We start from the raw sequence: 14,983 nt of genomic DNA on the forward strand, positions 1-14,983 counted from the left end.
TAGGAAGGAGTTGCAATGCCAACCCAGAGCAGAAGCACATGGTTTGGATCCACCAGCTGTAATGAAGGAATAAGATGAACAAATTCCTCCCCTGCTATTTACAGACTCTGAAAATTAACTGGACAGTAAGCTATGTGTAGATTCCGGCTAGAGGGCACATAACAACAACAACAACATACCAGTTAAAAGGAGCCCTGGTGGAACAGTACATTACAGGTTACACTGTTAAAAAAAAGTCAGCATTTCAAATCCAGAAGGTATTCCACAGGAGAAAGATGGGAAGTGTCCTACTATAAAGATCACTTTCAGCAGACATTGACTTGACAAGGATTTGCTGTCTTCTCTCCACCCCCCCAACCCCCCGCCCCTTATGCCAGTTAACCTTTAGTTGTGTAGTGGTTTCATAACCAAATCAAACTCTTGACATACTGTTCAAATGGAAATGATATAAAAAAAAGTGCATGGAATATCCACATTTCTTAAAAATTCCCGTATGTTTCTTCAATGACGTTAATGACTATTCATGGAAAGATCTAAATAACTGAGAGTATGACTGAAGAGCATAGGGAATGGAGAGGTTAGCATCCTTGAGGTTGATACTGATAAACCTGACCTCAAAGACCACATAAAGGAGTTTCAATTTTATTTTTTTTTGTCCTCTGTATAAGAAATGTCTTAAAAAGATAAAAATGAAAAAAAAGAAGTCTTCAGGTTCTAAGTACAATCCCTTAAAATTCACGGTAATTGCCTTGGATTTTAAGCTATTGGGAATAGCCTCATATTCCCAATGTTAAACAGTCTGAACTCAACCCAAAACCATAACTTGCTTTTCAAAAGTAAACTGTAAGGTTGTTTGATGATGAAAGTTTTCCAACAGCCAATACTGAGTGGTGAGGGGAAACAGGATATATTTAGGAGATCTAGGCTCCACTTCAAACAGTGATGGAATAGAATGGATGAAACGATTCCAAGTGTTGGAAGGCAGAAGTTTGGCTGAGACCCGTGCACCCTGGAATAGGAGACGTTCTTGAAAACATTCTGAAAGCCTTCTCATATTTTGAGATTCCAAACTATTATAAGATTCATATATGCATAGAACTCAATACTGAACCATTTTTCCTTCTCAAATGTCTCTCCAAGGTTAATATTAATGCTAATGCTAATACTAGTAAGTAACTCCTGAGGCATTTGCAGTAAACATGCTAATCCTTTTGAATGCTGTTTCCATAATCTCTGAAACGAATCTATTTCATCTCTGCCTAATATATTTGTATTTATTCTGCAGAACGGGAAAAGGTGAAGCAAGTTTGAGATTTTTTTTGTCAAATCGCCAAATCACCAAGAGTTAGAGGATCGTGTTGCTTCATGAGATTTTGGTACCCAAAAGCAGCCAACCCAAGATTCAGCATCCTTCCTTTGATCATATATTTCTCAAAGCCAGCATTCTGCACTTTTGAACAGCATTTCTGCTCGATTCAACACCTCCTTCCAGCCCGCCCCCTCGTTCCTTCCCACCCTCTACCTCGCCCCCTCCCAGTTTGCGCATGCGTCTTAGGCACCCCCTACACTCACTGCACAAGCTGCGAGTATTGTCGGGGGCTATTCTCTCTCTCTCTCCTAGGAACATGGCGGCGAGTCAGGGAGGTGGTGGTAACAGTGGGGGCGGCGGTTGTGGGGGAGGTGGAAGTAGCAGCGGCAGTGGCACAGCTGGAGGGGGAGGCGGCGGGGCCGGAGGGGGAGGCGGCGGCGGCAGCGGGACACTGGCGGTGCCCATCCCGGTACCGACTCTTTTTGGTCAGCCGTTCCCCAACGGGCCGCAGTGGAACCCAGGGAGCTTGCAGCCTCAGCACACGGTAAGGAGCCTGGACCGGGCCCTGGAGGAGGCAGGCAACTCTGGCATCCTGAGCCTCAGTGGCAGGAAACTCCGAGACTTCCCAGGCAGTGGCTACGACCTGACGGACACCACCCAAGCAGGTGACAGGACAGGGGGAAGGGGAAGCTGGGCTAAGGAGAGAGGGAGGTGGGGGATTGGGTGGCTGCGTGGCTGCGTTGTTGGGCTCTGCTGATCGGGGGGGGGCGGGGGCGGCGAGACCGCCAGAGTCGGAGCTGTGAGCTCCTTCTGAGTGTGAGGGGCGAGGAAGGGAATTGGGGAGAGAAGGGAAATGCTGCCTGAAGGATGGATGGAAATTGCCTGGGATGTTAGGGGTGGGAAAGCATTATTGTTAAAGCCAGTGTCCCCAGTAAGAGGGTAGGGACATATTGCTACCTGCCTTAATGCACTTCTTCCAACTGTCCTGGATATGCCCATATTTCCTGAAGAGAAGGGGTAACAAATGTTCCTTAAAGGCATACATGCCTCCAAGAATGGCATATTCCTTTTTATACTACATCAGCAGTGTTGACTGGGTTTTTCCTTCTGGTTTTGTAATGTGTCTTTTTAATGATCCTAGAAGATTCTTGGCTCTTTTTTGTCCTGTCTGCCTTTAAAGACTGGGATTTTTTTTTTTTTTTCATTTCCCTGCTGTTGAGACGATGTTGTTGGTGAAATGAATATTTGCTGCTGTACAAATTAAATCATCAGTCGCTAATAGGTCTAGTTATAAGGGGAAAGATAATCCTTGTTTTGAGTTGTGTTAGTCTTATTTTCTATGGCAGAAAGGGCCAACAATTTAAGTGTACTTTCGAGGTAGAAATAAACTCCATCTTTTATAGAGTTGTGGATTATTGACTTTTCGCTTTGAATGGCTATTGTAATGTTCTTCAAATACACCCTGGTAGTCTTTGTTGTGGATGGCTTTTTTTTTTTCTTCTCCTGGTTATGAGCACACTCTATCCCTTTTGCGTCATAAGCTGTGGCTCATTAATTTAAATGTGTTTTGATGAAAGACTGTTTTGATGTACACAATTTTTGATTTTTAAAATTTCTCTGTGTGTTTTCATCTGCTTTATTGAAACAAAGCATGGGTAAAATTTTTTTAATAGATGTGGTAATTATGAAGCAGCATAGTGTACCAAGTCATCCATAAAGGAAACTAATAAAAGACCTCTTGTTTGTATGCCGTGCATTGTCGGTATAAAATACATAGAGAATTTCTACACATTGAGTTTCTGTTCATTCAATCAAAGTATTAATTTGAGGGGGTAGGAGAGAGGGAAACCCAGTGACTTTCTTAGGAATTATTCTAGGAATTATGGATGTGCAGATAGTTGATCACTAATTCTGTGTGTTAGGATGGATTATTGACTCCTGCAGTTTGAACAAATCTTCTAAATAATATGTTCACATAGTCATGAATGCTTTGGCAAGATACAATGTTACTTGATGTGTTCTTCAGCAGCTTAAAAAAATGGTTCCAGACAGAATCATTCATTAAAAGGCTACATGGTTTTTACTGGGTTGTGTTTTTTTTTTTTTTTTTCTTTTTAATCTGTAAGTCATTCTCTATCTATAGATATATATCCTGGCTTGATATTCTGGTTACTTCGTTGTCCAATTCCGCTTTTTTTATTGGCATATTGTTTCCCCAGATTCTCCCACCTGGAACCCTCTATTCTTGCTAGGTCAACTCTATCCCCCTCAAATAGATTTTTTAAATTTTTATTTATGGCTCGTCTTTGCAGAAGGTGATATATGTGTATTTGGAATTTCTTTCTTTTCTCCACCCATTTAATTTTATTTAAGTCATTGCTTCTCTAGGAAACTGTCTCCAACTCTTGGTCTATGTCAGGTTCCTATTATTTGAATTCCCATGGTGCTTATTGTCTTTACCACTTACTTAGTATTGGCTTTATTTCCTCTTTATATTTGTGTCTTTCTGTTCTTGAGATAGAAGTCCTTATAGGCAGGGACAAAAATCACAAAAAGTGACATCATTGTTCAGTCTTTCCTTTATATATTGCTTAGATTGCATGTAATAATATCTTTTAATAAATGTAAATATCATAAACTGTAGTTTAACCTTTAGCTTTTAAATCTTAAGTTGGTGTTCTGTGACAAGTTTCAATACAAACCAAAACAAGCTTTGTTCTTGGTAAACATTCATCTTAATCTTTTTTAGTGTTTGTAGTAACACAGAACCTACTGGAAAAAAATCCTATCACATTTCTGACCCAAATGGGATAATACATGTATTCATTGCTATTTCCTCCCTTTAAATGCAAAATTTACTGATAATTTATTTGGACTTTTTTTTTTACAAAATTCAATCATTAAATAGTTGGGAAAGATATGCTTTATAACAGAGTTCTGGTGGCTTACTGATAAGGAGTTATGCTGTTAACCCTAAGGTATGCAGTTCAAATCACCAGCTGCTTCAGAGGAGAAAGATGGGCAGTCTCCTCCAGTGTCTTCTATTGCCTCTGAAAACTCACTGGATGGTCACATATGAGTCAGTTCTGAGTCAACAGTACATAACAACAATACTTTATAAAGCACCAACATCCATTATATATAAATAAAAATTGAGTACACTGGTGGTTGTTGTTGTTAAGTGCTGTGGAGTCTCAGGCGATTCATGCGACCCTATGAAGGAGAGTCCTCAATGCCTCTCATGCTCTTTCATCCTCTCTCCAGGTTCACAGGGTTTCCGGAGGCAAGCTATTATGGAAGTGGATGCCACTCCTCCTTCCAAGCTTGTTTTAATCACCCCACTCTCTGTCCGCATTGGGTAATTAGCCGTTAATGCATTTGACACATCAGTGTCACAGTGTTCAGCCTCACAGCAACCACAAGTTACCGCTGTATGGCAATTTGGAGTACACTGGAGCTGACAATAAAAAAAAAGAGCATATATGAAATTATGTACACACACACACACAGACACACACAGTTTGATGGAAACAAGTATTTGTTTCGATGAGACTTAAAAGACCATAGTATTTCAGAAACATACTCCTGTATTTTGCTTTCAGAGTTGTCCATGTTTGACTTCAGTTTACTCAGTCTCACCTCTAAATTGCTTCGAAACTTATTATACCTGAAATCAGATCTGTTTTCTCTAGCCTACTGAGGCACATACCATCTTTATTCCTGCCTCTGTGTCTTGACTCAGGCTCTTCCCTATTGGATTTATCTTTTTTCCTTCTTCTCTTTCTCTTAGTTCTTTAGTTTGTCTGATTAGCTAGAAAAACATATCATGACTTATTGGATTGGGAGGTAAATGGAGCAAGGCAAAATAGCTAGGAGGCTCTTCTGTTAATAATCTATGTCAGAAGTAAGTAATGTGATTTTCAGCAAAGGTGGTCAAAGAAAGATTGGTTAATAAAGTGGAAATAAACAAACTTCAAAGGATGGAGAAAGGGCTTTGTACATTGTTCTGCTAACCCTCACTTATGTATAAGACGGACTAGACCAGTGAGTGGTTCTTCAGCCTGGCTGAACATTAAAATCACATGGGATTCAAAAAACCCAAACCACACAGAAAACCCCCAACATCTATGGAGGCTTCATCCCAGACCAATTAAGTAAAAATCTCTAAGGCCCGTAGACTTGCACATCAAAAAATTTCTTCTCAAGTGAATCTAATATACTACTGTGTGTGGGAAACCCTGAAAGCTCATTTTTAAGAGCCCTCAAAATATTTGTTGTTGGAGGGAATAAAAATGTTGATAAGAATTTAATGAAGAGTCCAAAGCTGCTTTTAAGAGAGTATAAACCAAATCCAAGAACTTAATGTTCAAGTTCTAGTTCAGTGTTCTTTTTTGATAGGAAAAAAAATGCACACAGTTCTCTGTGCAGCAGAGACTTGTTTTTTCACCATATTGTGTCTTCTTGTTGTTGTGTACCATAGATTCTGAACCGACCCATAGCTGACTCTCTGGTGGGTTTTCAGAGGCAATTAATTGCATGGGATGAGATTGCCTATCCTTCTCCTGCATTATGTGTGTTGTGAATTTAAATTTATTAAGAAACTATAGTTTCTTCTGTTACCATGCATATCTTTTGTTTACATTTATTATTACTTGACAGTTTTGTGTTGATAAAATAGTACCCCCCCCTTAGATATGTGCATCTGAATCTTGTCTTCTCAGTTAACTACTCACCTATGCTGAGAGAAAATCGACACTAGGCAGCTGTTGGCAAGGTTTATCTTTTGGCTTCTTTATACTTCTCTGTTTTTGCTTCTGGTGTCTGTTCTTCCTCACCTACCCCCTTCTTCCTGTCCCCATCATGCTGCCCTCCCTGTATCTCCTTCCTCCTCCAGCAGCACTCACATTCCTTTACTGGAATGGAGCCAAAGCTAACTGATTATGGCAGCCCTTTTAGAAGATTTACATTTAGAAGGGGATGTCTGTCTGCCAATTTATTTGACTCTAATTGGTAGTTTGTGCTCATAACTTTGAGCAAATTTGCCTGCATGTAGTCCCTGACTAGAATTCTCACCCACATAAAAACCTAAAACCAAGGATGATAAAGTTAGTAATTCATTTCAAGAAAGTAGATGACGTTGGTTGTAATAAATGAAGAGAGTCTGTAGGCAGACTTGGCAGGACAAAGGAAAATGGACTTAAACATTTTACTGTTGTCTGGACATACTGATAATTGACCTTAAAAGGGTTTGAAAGTGAATTTTGGGGTTACTCAAACAAAACTTGAGCCTTTTCATAGGTTAATCTGTCACCAGTGCTACAAATACATGGATGTGTCTCAGTCTGTTTGCAGCTGCTCCCTTCACTTTTTTGTACCTCTTTGTGGCCAGAAGCATAGGTCTGTGGAACAGATTTAGGCCTTCTTAAAATACATCAGATTGTCCGGTGCCCTGGTTAATATTGCCCTGTAAACCAGGAGTCAACTTTAAGATTTCTTAGTGTGCTGGTTCATATCTTCAACTGTTGTTAGGTGCCTTCAAGTTGAGTATGAATCTCCACGACCCATGAACAACAGATCTGAACCCTGTCCTATCCTGTGACATCCTCATCATTTTTTATGTACTCTAGCTCATTGCTGCTGTCACTGTGCCAGTCCACCTTGTTGCAAGGTCGTCCTTTGACCAACTCTCCACCTTTCCAATCATGATACCCCTTTTCAAGGAATTGCTTCTCCTAGCAACATGCCCTAAGTTTTGCCAGTCTTGCCTCCAAAGAGCACTGTAGCTGTACTTTCGCAAGACATATCTCTTCATTCTTTTGACAGTCCATGGAATATTCAGTCCTCTTCTCCAACATCATATCTCAAAGGCATCATTTCTTCTTCTGTCATTGTTATCCCAGCTGTCAGACACATAGCAAATGATTGAAAGGACCAAAAGCTGAGTCAGGCACACCTTAGTCTTGAAACAGACATCATTGCTCTTGAGTATTTTAGAGAGGTCTCTAACTTGCCCAAAGCAATACATCTCCTGATCAATCTCATGACTACTGATACTGAGGGTGTTGATTATGGATCCAATAAAGATGAAATCACTGACAGCTTTAATCCTTTCCCCAGCTATCATGATGTTGCATATTGGCCCCGTGGTAAGGGACATTGTTTTATTGATGTTGAGATGTAATCCATATTGAAGGATAAAGGATATTCAGCAGCAAGTATTTCTAGTCTTCCTCACTCAAAACAAAGAAGGTAATGTTATCTGCATAACACAGGTTGTTGATGAATGGCACATTCTTTTTCATAGAGTCCTGTTATTGTATCAGCCTGTAAAACTCTCGTGTATAAGGGGAGGTCCTCACCTTTCACTGGGGTATAAGAAAGCTGTTTAATTGGAATTTTGTGATCTGACTGGAAGGTCAGACATGCTTAGGAAAAAATATCGTCTTTTTGAAAAAAGAGTATGTAAGGGACAGTTAAAAAATTTTTTTACAACTCTAATGTGTTTTTCTTTTTAAATAAATTTTTAATTTTTATACTGGCTTACTCACAAAGCTCATGTACATTGTTCTTCATACCGGGTCTTTTCCATTTCCTTTAGGAAACATAGTTTTTTTAGTTTTTGTACATTTTAATTGTTGTAGGTTGTGAACCTTATAGTGATGAATTCTTTATTAGTTGTCCCTTTCTTTCACGAGTTCAAATTAGAGACAATTTTAAACAGGAGGACGTTAATCTTCAAATAGTGCTATTTATACAGCCCTTTATAAATGTCTGACTACTTTCATAAATATTATCCTATTGTATCCTAACAATGACTCTGTGAGTTTGATAGGGAACATAGTAATTACTCCCTGTGACTGGGAGAGATTCACTGATTTTCCCTGGTGTATGGTAGAGTATGGGTCAGAGTCAAGGTTTTCCTACTTTAGCATTTTCTCGTGTTTTGTTCATTGTAATACATTTTCTGTTTATAACAAATCTATTATTAAAATAAACACTGTGCCATAAATAGGCTCTTTTTTCCTGAAAGTGCTTATTTAACTTCAGAGGTTATGGACTTTTTTTTCTTGTTATGGTGATTTTTGTATTTACATAACTGGTTTTCATACCTTTGTCTCTGATGGTTTGTGCCTCAACTTTGGAAACAGAAGTGCTGCCAAAAGGAGAGTAGAAGGATATGGTTCTTGCCTTTAAAGTGCTCCTAAATAACTTAATATATGTAATAATATGTGTAGTGATTAAAACATAATTACATTATAACCTAGTAATAGTTCAAAACAGTATACTTTCATAACATGGAAGTTATTCTTGTTGTTATGTTCTGTGGAGTTGGAGCCAACTAGTTGCTGACTTCTAGTTGGTTTTCAGAGGCTGTTATTCCCACAGGAGGAAATTTCCCATCTTTTACCTGTGGAGTATTTGGGTATTTGAATGGCATACCTTTGAATTGGCAGCACATCTTACTCCACTGAGTTAAAAGAGCTCCTTATAAAATGTGTACATATACACCTGTGCCATAAATTAGTTTGAAACAAACTTCCTTGTGTGTGAGGTATTTGCTGCATCTTGAAGTATGAGATCTGGTTATAAGTAGTTGGGGGATAGTTGCATAATTTCAGGAAAGGAAATAACATTAATAAGAGTTTCAAATTAGCACTGTGTGTTTAGGTTGTTAGCTGAAGTTCTGTTTGGTATCTTCCCAAACATGCTTAATGGCAGAAAAGCTGAAACTTCTGCAGAGTTCAGTGTTAAAATGAAGAAACACAATGCGAAAGTAGCTTCATTTGAGTACAAGGAAGGTAAAGATGGTGGTGGGCCGCTGTTAACCTTGTTTTGAAGGTGTAAACTGACTGAAAGTGAAGTGAAGGTACTTCTATGGGGATGTCAATTTCATAAACACCGGTTTTAATGAAGGAGGAGACAGTGTCATCAGAGAATGGGAAGTTGGTGAGCATAGGAGCAAGTATTTAATAGAGGAGAATGTTGTAAGCAATCAATATGGAGCATGAGCCACATTTAAGATTGAATGTTATACTTTTCTGTTGTTGCTGAAGTACCCTTGAGTTGAATCCAACTCATTGCTACTCTAAATAGAACAAGTTGAAACCTTGCCCTTTCCTATGCCATCCTCACTATTTTTGCTTGTTTTTGTTTTTTCTCTTTTTTCCGTTTTTTAACTTTTTAAGGTTTATTTACTTATTTTTTTAGAATTTTCTTTTCATTTTATTATTTTTGGTGTGTGTACTGTCAAATTAGATCTGACTGGTACAGGAGGACATTGTCCCTCCTGCCCTGGCAGAGCATCTGTTGAATTCAAACCGAGCGCCTCTGGGATTGCAGTGCAGCTTCTTGTCACTAGGCCACCAGAGCTCCCCAAATTTTATTTTAATAAAAGTTTACAGAGACTTTAGGTTTCCATTCATTCATTATTGCACTTTTCTCCCTGCCCACCCCGCCCTCCCAATTCACTTTTCTTTTTGAAAAGTAAAAGGAAAAAATTCTTTTATTCAATCCCTCCACCCCGCCCAAGTCCACTCCACCATGCTACCTTCGTTCTGGACTACTGTCATAACAATAATATCTAATCATTTTTGCTGTTTTAAAACACGTTGTCACAGTCACTCTGGTGGTCTAGTAGTAAGAAACTGCACTGTGAACCCAAAGGCGGTTCTAGCTGCTCCTTGAGAGAAAGAAAGCCAATACCTTCCTGTGCAGTTTATGGCTTCTGAAAAGCCACTGGAGGGTCCACTATGAGTTTTTTCCTACTCAGTGGCAAGGAAGAGTTGCAGCCACTGTGTTAATCCAGCTCATTGAAGATCGTCTTCTCCTTTTTTGATTCTGTGCTTTTCCAAGTATGATGTTGTTTTCCAAGGACTGACTTCTCCAAATAACATGCACATAGTATGTGAGAAGAAATCTCAGCAGCCTTGTTTTTGAGGAGTACCTTAGTTGCACTTTCTCTCAGACATACTGGTTTGATCTTTTGACAGTTTATAATATATATAATATTCACCAGCATCCCAAGTCAAAGGTGTCAATTCTTGCATTGCCTAACTTTCACATGCATATGAAATAAAAATACTGTGAATACAATTGAAAATACTATGTTTTGGGTCAAAGTACACATTAGTCTTTAAAGGGAAATCCTTGCTCTTTAGCGCTTTAAAATGATCCTTAACAGCAGAGTACTCCATTTGGTTTCTTGACTGCTGATTCCATGACTATTGCTTATGAATCCAAGTAAGTGAAATCCTTAATATATTTTATTCATTTATCATGATGTTTTTTAATTGGTCCAGCTGTGAGAATTGCTGGGTTGGTTTTTTTTTTCTTATGTTGACTTACCGAGGGGTAGAGTCGAAGTGCTTCAGGTCCTTTGCACTTTCAGCAAGCAAAGTGAGAACTCCAGGTCACCCCCATGGACTTTATTTCAGCTCATAGTGACCCTTCAGTGCCCATCTTTCTCCTTGAGAGTCATTGGTGGATTTAAACCACCAGAGTAGTATAATGTTTAGCTTAGGACAAGGCCACAAGAGCTACCAATCAAGACCATAGCAGATAGATTAATTACTTTAGTGAAATAAGGGTGTAATCATGTTTTATGAAAAAAAGTATACATTGTGTGTGTGTGTGTGTGTATACACACACACACACTCACATATCCATATTTTATAAAAGTTTCATAAAAGGGACCTTTTCTCTCTTTGGATGCATTTAGGTACTGCTTAAAACATTGTAATATTCATTTAACTAGTTCTCTGAAAAACTTCTGAAAGCTTTGTCTGCTTTACATTTATAGGGGAAAACCCCCCAACAAATAACTTATACTGGAGAGAAGTACTTACATATAGTATGTGTAAAGTGTTTTTTTATAACGATAAATTTGTCTTTATTCTCATGGTAAACTAGTTAATATAATCTACCAAATGTTTAGCGTTTGTTGTGTTGCTGTTGTTAAGTGCCGTCGAGTTCAAAGACTTGAACACTTGTATAACAAGTGTCATTTCTCTAAGTTCATAGAGTTTCCGGAGGCAAGCCATTTCAGAAGTGAATGCCACTCCTGCTTCCAAGCTGAAGTCATTTTATTTCTCCAGTTTCCTATGAATTGCACATTTATAGTGTTTTAATTGTAGAAGGGCCACCCGGGTGGTGCAGTTTGTAGAGTGTTATGCTGCTAACCTCTAAAGGTTAACATGTGCGTAACAGAGATTACTGATGAGTCTTCGCCAATTCTGATGCTACATTCTTCTTCGTATAGTCCAGTTTCTTAAATTATTAAATGAGTTTAATAATGTCACTGAACCAATTGTATATAAATGTCAAATGTAAAGCTAATCCACTATGTGAATTAGGTGTTTTAAATCTACAGTTTCTCCAAAGGAGAAAAATGGACAGTCTGCGCCAGTGTCAATATATAGCCTCAAAAAACCCATTGGAGGGTCAGCTCTGACTCATTTTCAACTCACTTTTCAGTAAAATGTAATGAAACTATATATTTTCTAATGCGTTTGGATATAAAATATTTTAAAGATTTTTTTCCCCTTATAAAAAGTATTCTTTCCTATTTGTAGTGATTATCAATTTGTTATGCATTTTTATAAGTTGTTTCAGAAATGGATTTCCTTTTATTTAATACTTTATAGTCAGCAAAAATTTACACAGTAAATTAGGTTCAAACTTGATAATTTATATAAAATTTGTTCAGTTAAATTAGTTCACTTTATCATAATTTAGCAACATTCTCTTTCATTGAATTCTGGTTCTCCCATTTTCAGCCCTTTAATTTTCTTGCACATTCCATTGTAAAACTTTGTCACTTTGTCTTCCTGAGCTGCTCTTTAAACTCTTCTGTTTAGATTTTTAAATTCAGCATTCCTTCCCTTTGTTTTGGCTTCACAGGGCTCTCCTGAAGGTTTCAGAGTCTCTTCTGATGTCCATATTGTTTTTTTCTTCTTTGTCTTTGTAATGAATGACTTTTCCCCCTCTTCATGAATGATAGAACTGGAAAATGCAAAGAGAAAAACTTGCTTGGCATTTCTCAAGCTGAAAGAAGTGGAAAAACAAACTCAAGCCTTAAGATGCTATGGAATATCTTTAAAAATACAGATAGCATCAAAAGTAGATGGAATATACAGACTCTACCAAAAAGAATTGGCCAAAACGGAAATATTTCAGGACGTTATTATCCTTTGGAGGATCATTCTGCTAAGTGGTGCAACACTCATCTGCCAATTTGCTGTACTGAGGTAACCTCAGGTTACTGTGATATTGAACGTTGTGTCGTTGGGATGTCAAATACTTAACGGTTACACTGTTTGGTGGAGCTCCCAGTTTAAGACAGTTTTGGAAGCAGGAGTAGCATCCACTTTCTAAACAAAATGCTTCTGGAAACTATGAACTTTGAGAAAGAATGATCGTTATAGAACAGCTTCAGGTCTCTTGTTTATAGGGTTGCCATGAATTGTGCTTGACTCAATGGCAATTCACCACCACCACCACCACCATATAATCAAGAGCCAATGGTAATGAAAGAAGTAATTTAGGCTGCATTGAAGGAATTAGCAAAAAATGGAATTAATGGTATACCAATTCACATGTTTCAACTGACAGGTGCAGTCTTTGGTGTGCTCAACAGTCTGTGCTAGGAAATTTGGAGGATAACTGCCTGGCCAACTGACTTGAAAAGATCTATATTTGTTTCCATTCCCCCAATATGGGATCCAAAAGAATGTGGAAATTTTCTCACACTTTCATTACTTTCACATGAAAGCAAAATATTGCTGAAAATAATTAAAAATATTGATAGAGCAGTACATAGAGAATTGTCACAAGTTTAAGCTGGGTTTAGAAGTGTCTGTGGCACTGGGGATATCATTGCAGATGTTAGCTGAAAGCTAAGAATACGAGAAGAATGTCTCTGTGTATTTTATTGACTATGTAAAGGCATTTGACTGTATGAATAATAACAAGTTATAACTAACTTTGAGATTAATGGGATGCACAGAACACATAATTGTGCTTATGTGAAACCTATACCTCCACCAAGAGGCAAAAGAGGGAGCACTACTTGGTTTAAAATTGAGAAGGGGATGTGTCAGGGTTGTATCCTCTCTCCAAATCTATTCAGTCTGTATGATAAGCAAATTATTTTAGAAGCTAGACTCTATGAAGAAAATGTGGCATAAGGATTGGAGGAGGACTCATCAATAATCTACAAAATACAGATGGCATAACCTTTTTGAGTTTCATTTCATGTTTTATTCCCATTCTTTAAGGATTCTTCTCCTATGGTCCTAATCCGAATGGTCATTAGTGATTAATGGACAATATAAAGTTCTGGTCTCAGGGTAAATGAAACCATGTTATATGCTATTAACCTTATAAGATCATTCCTTCTCTAAAACTTTGTTTTTATTCTTTCTCTTTTTACTCCTATTGTTGTTATGTGCTATTGAGTCAGAACCAACACGTGTCTGACCCTCTAGCAGGTTTTCAGAGGCACTATATTGCACAGGAGGAGATTGCCCATCCTTCTCCCAAGGAGCAATCTGTGGATTAGAACCATGTGCCTTTGGGTTGGCAGCACACTTACTTACCATTAAACCAATTACTCCTGTTAAATAGATACTAATAGTGCATCCTAGATGGCTGCTCCTAAGCTTTTACTACTCTAGATGTTGCTTACCTCCATAGGATGCTGAACGTGAAAGTTAGAATAAATTGCTAGTTGTCTCTGTTTTCACATGAGATTAAGTTCCTGAGTCTTCAAGTAAAAAAAAAAATCAATGTCAAATAGTATTTGCAGAGAATCCTGGAAAAGAGGTGAACTCTAAAGAGGGCTAGGTTGGTTTTAGGCACTGTTGAGTCTCATAGCGACCCTATGTGCAGAGCACTGTAGCCTGCCCTATCCTGAGCAAGTCTCACTGACTCGGGTCTTTATATCCATTATGTGTACATACATGTACTTATTGATTTTGATCATTGCATATGTATGTATACACCAGTACTGTGAGTATGTACATGTGTGCTTTGACATTCACATGGTACTTATTTTTTAGAATATAAAGACATTTGGGGTTTTTTTCTTATCCAGTAGTACTTTTTAAAAAAAAAAATTTGGGGTTTTTTATTACACTAGTTTATTTACTGAATTCCAATTCATTGTTTTTCAGGCCAGATTCTTCCAATTGAAATTACATTGTGTACTTTTACCCATACATAAAGGGGCCCTAATTAGTCTCGTGTGTGACACATTTGGCTGTTAAACAAATGTCTGAAACCTGATGAAGGGTTGGGTTGCTGTGAATAAGTACCAACTTGATAGCAGTTTATGTCAGTATTTTCCATACTTACATATAGGTAACAGTACAATTTTTATTACTTGTTTCGGTTTGTAATGCTGTTGTCAAATTATATATGCTAGATTCTTTAGCACAAATATCCTTTTCTCTTAAGGGCTTCTTAGTGGTTTTGTTTACTTTGTCCAAATTGCGTTCTCTGTAACCATATTTGGTGCTACTTTCCACATAACTAAAAATAACAGCATCTATGATTTAGAGTCTCTCTGGAGTCTCTCTGGAGACTAAGGTGCGTTTGATACAGGCCATGGTCTTCACAATCACTTGTTATGCATCAGAGAGTTGGACAGTGACCAAGGAGGATAGAAGGAGAATT

At 38.0% G+C, this 14,983-nt stretch overlaps 1 protein-coding gene across 1 annotated transcript in view; it reads left to right on the forward strand.

Moving 5' to 3' along the window:
• Positions 1-1,625: 1,625 nt before the first annotated feature.
• LRCH2 (leucine-rich repeats and calponin homology (CH) domain containing 2) overlaps positions 1,626-14,983 on the forward strand; it is a 169,876-nt gene continuing 156,518 nt past the window's right edge. The window contains exon 1 of the mRNA XM_006901583.1: positions 1,626-1,974. Coding sequence (XP_006901645.1) covers positions 1,626-1,974 — 349 coding nt within the window. The remainder of the gene's footprint in view (positions 1,975-14,983) is intronic.

This window comes from Elephantulus edwardii, unplaced genomic scaffold, assembly GCF_000299155.1.
Source record: "Elephantulus edwardii isolate Elephantulus edwardi_28Jun2011 unplaced genomic scaffold, EleEdw1.0 scaffold00336, whole genome shotgun sequence".
NCBI classification, from domain to species: Eukaryota; Metazoa; Chordata; class Mammalia; order Macroscelidea; family Macroscelididae; genus Elephantulus; species Elephantulus edwardii.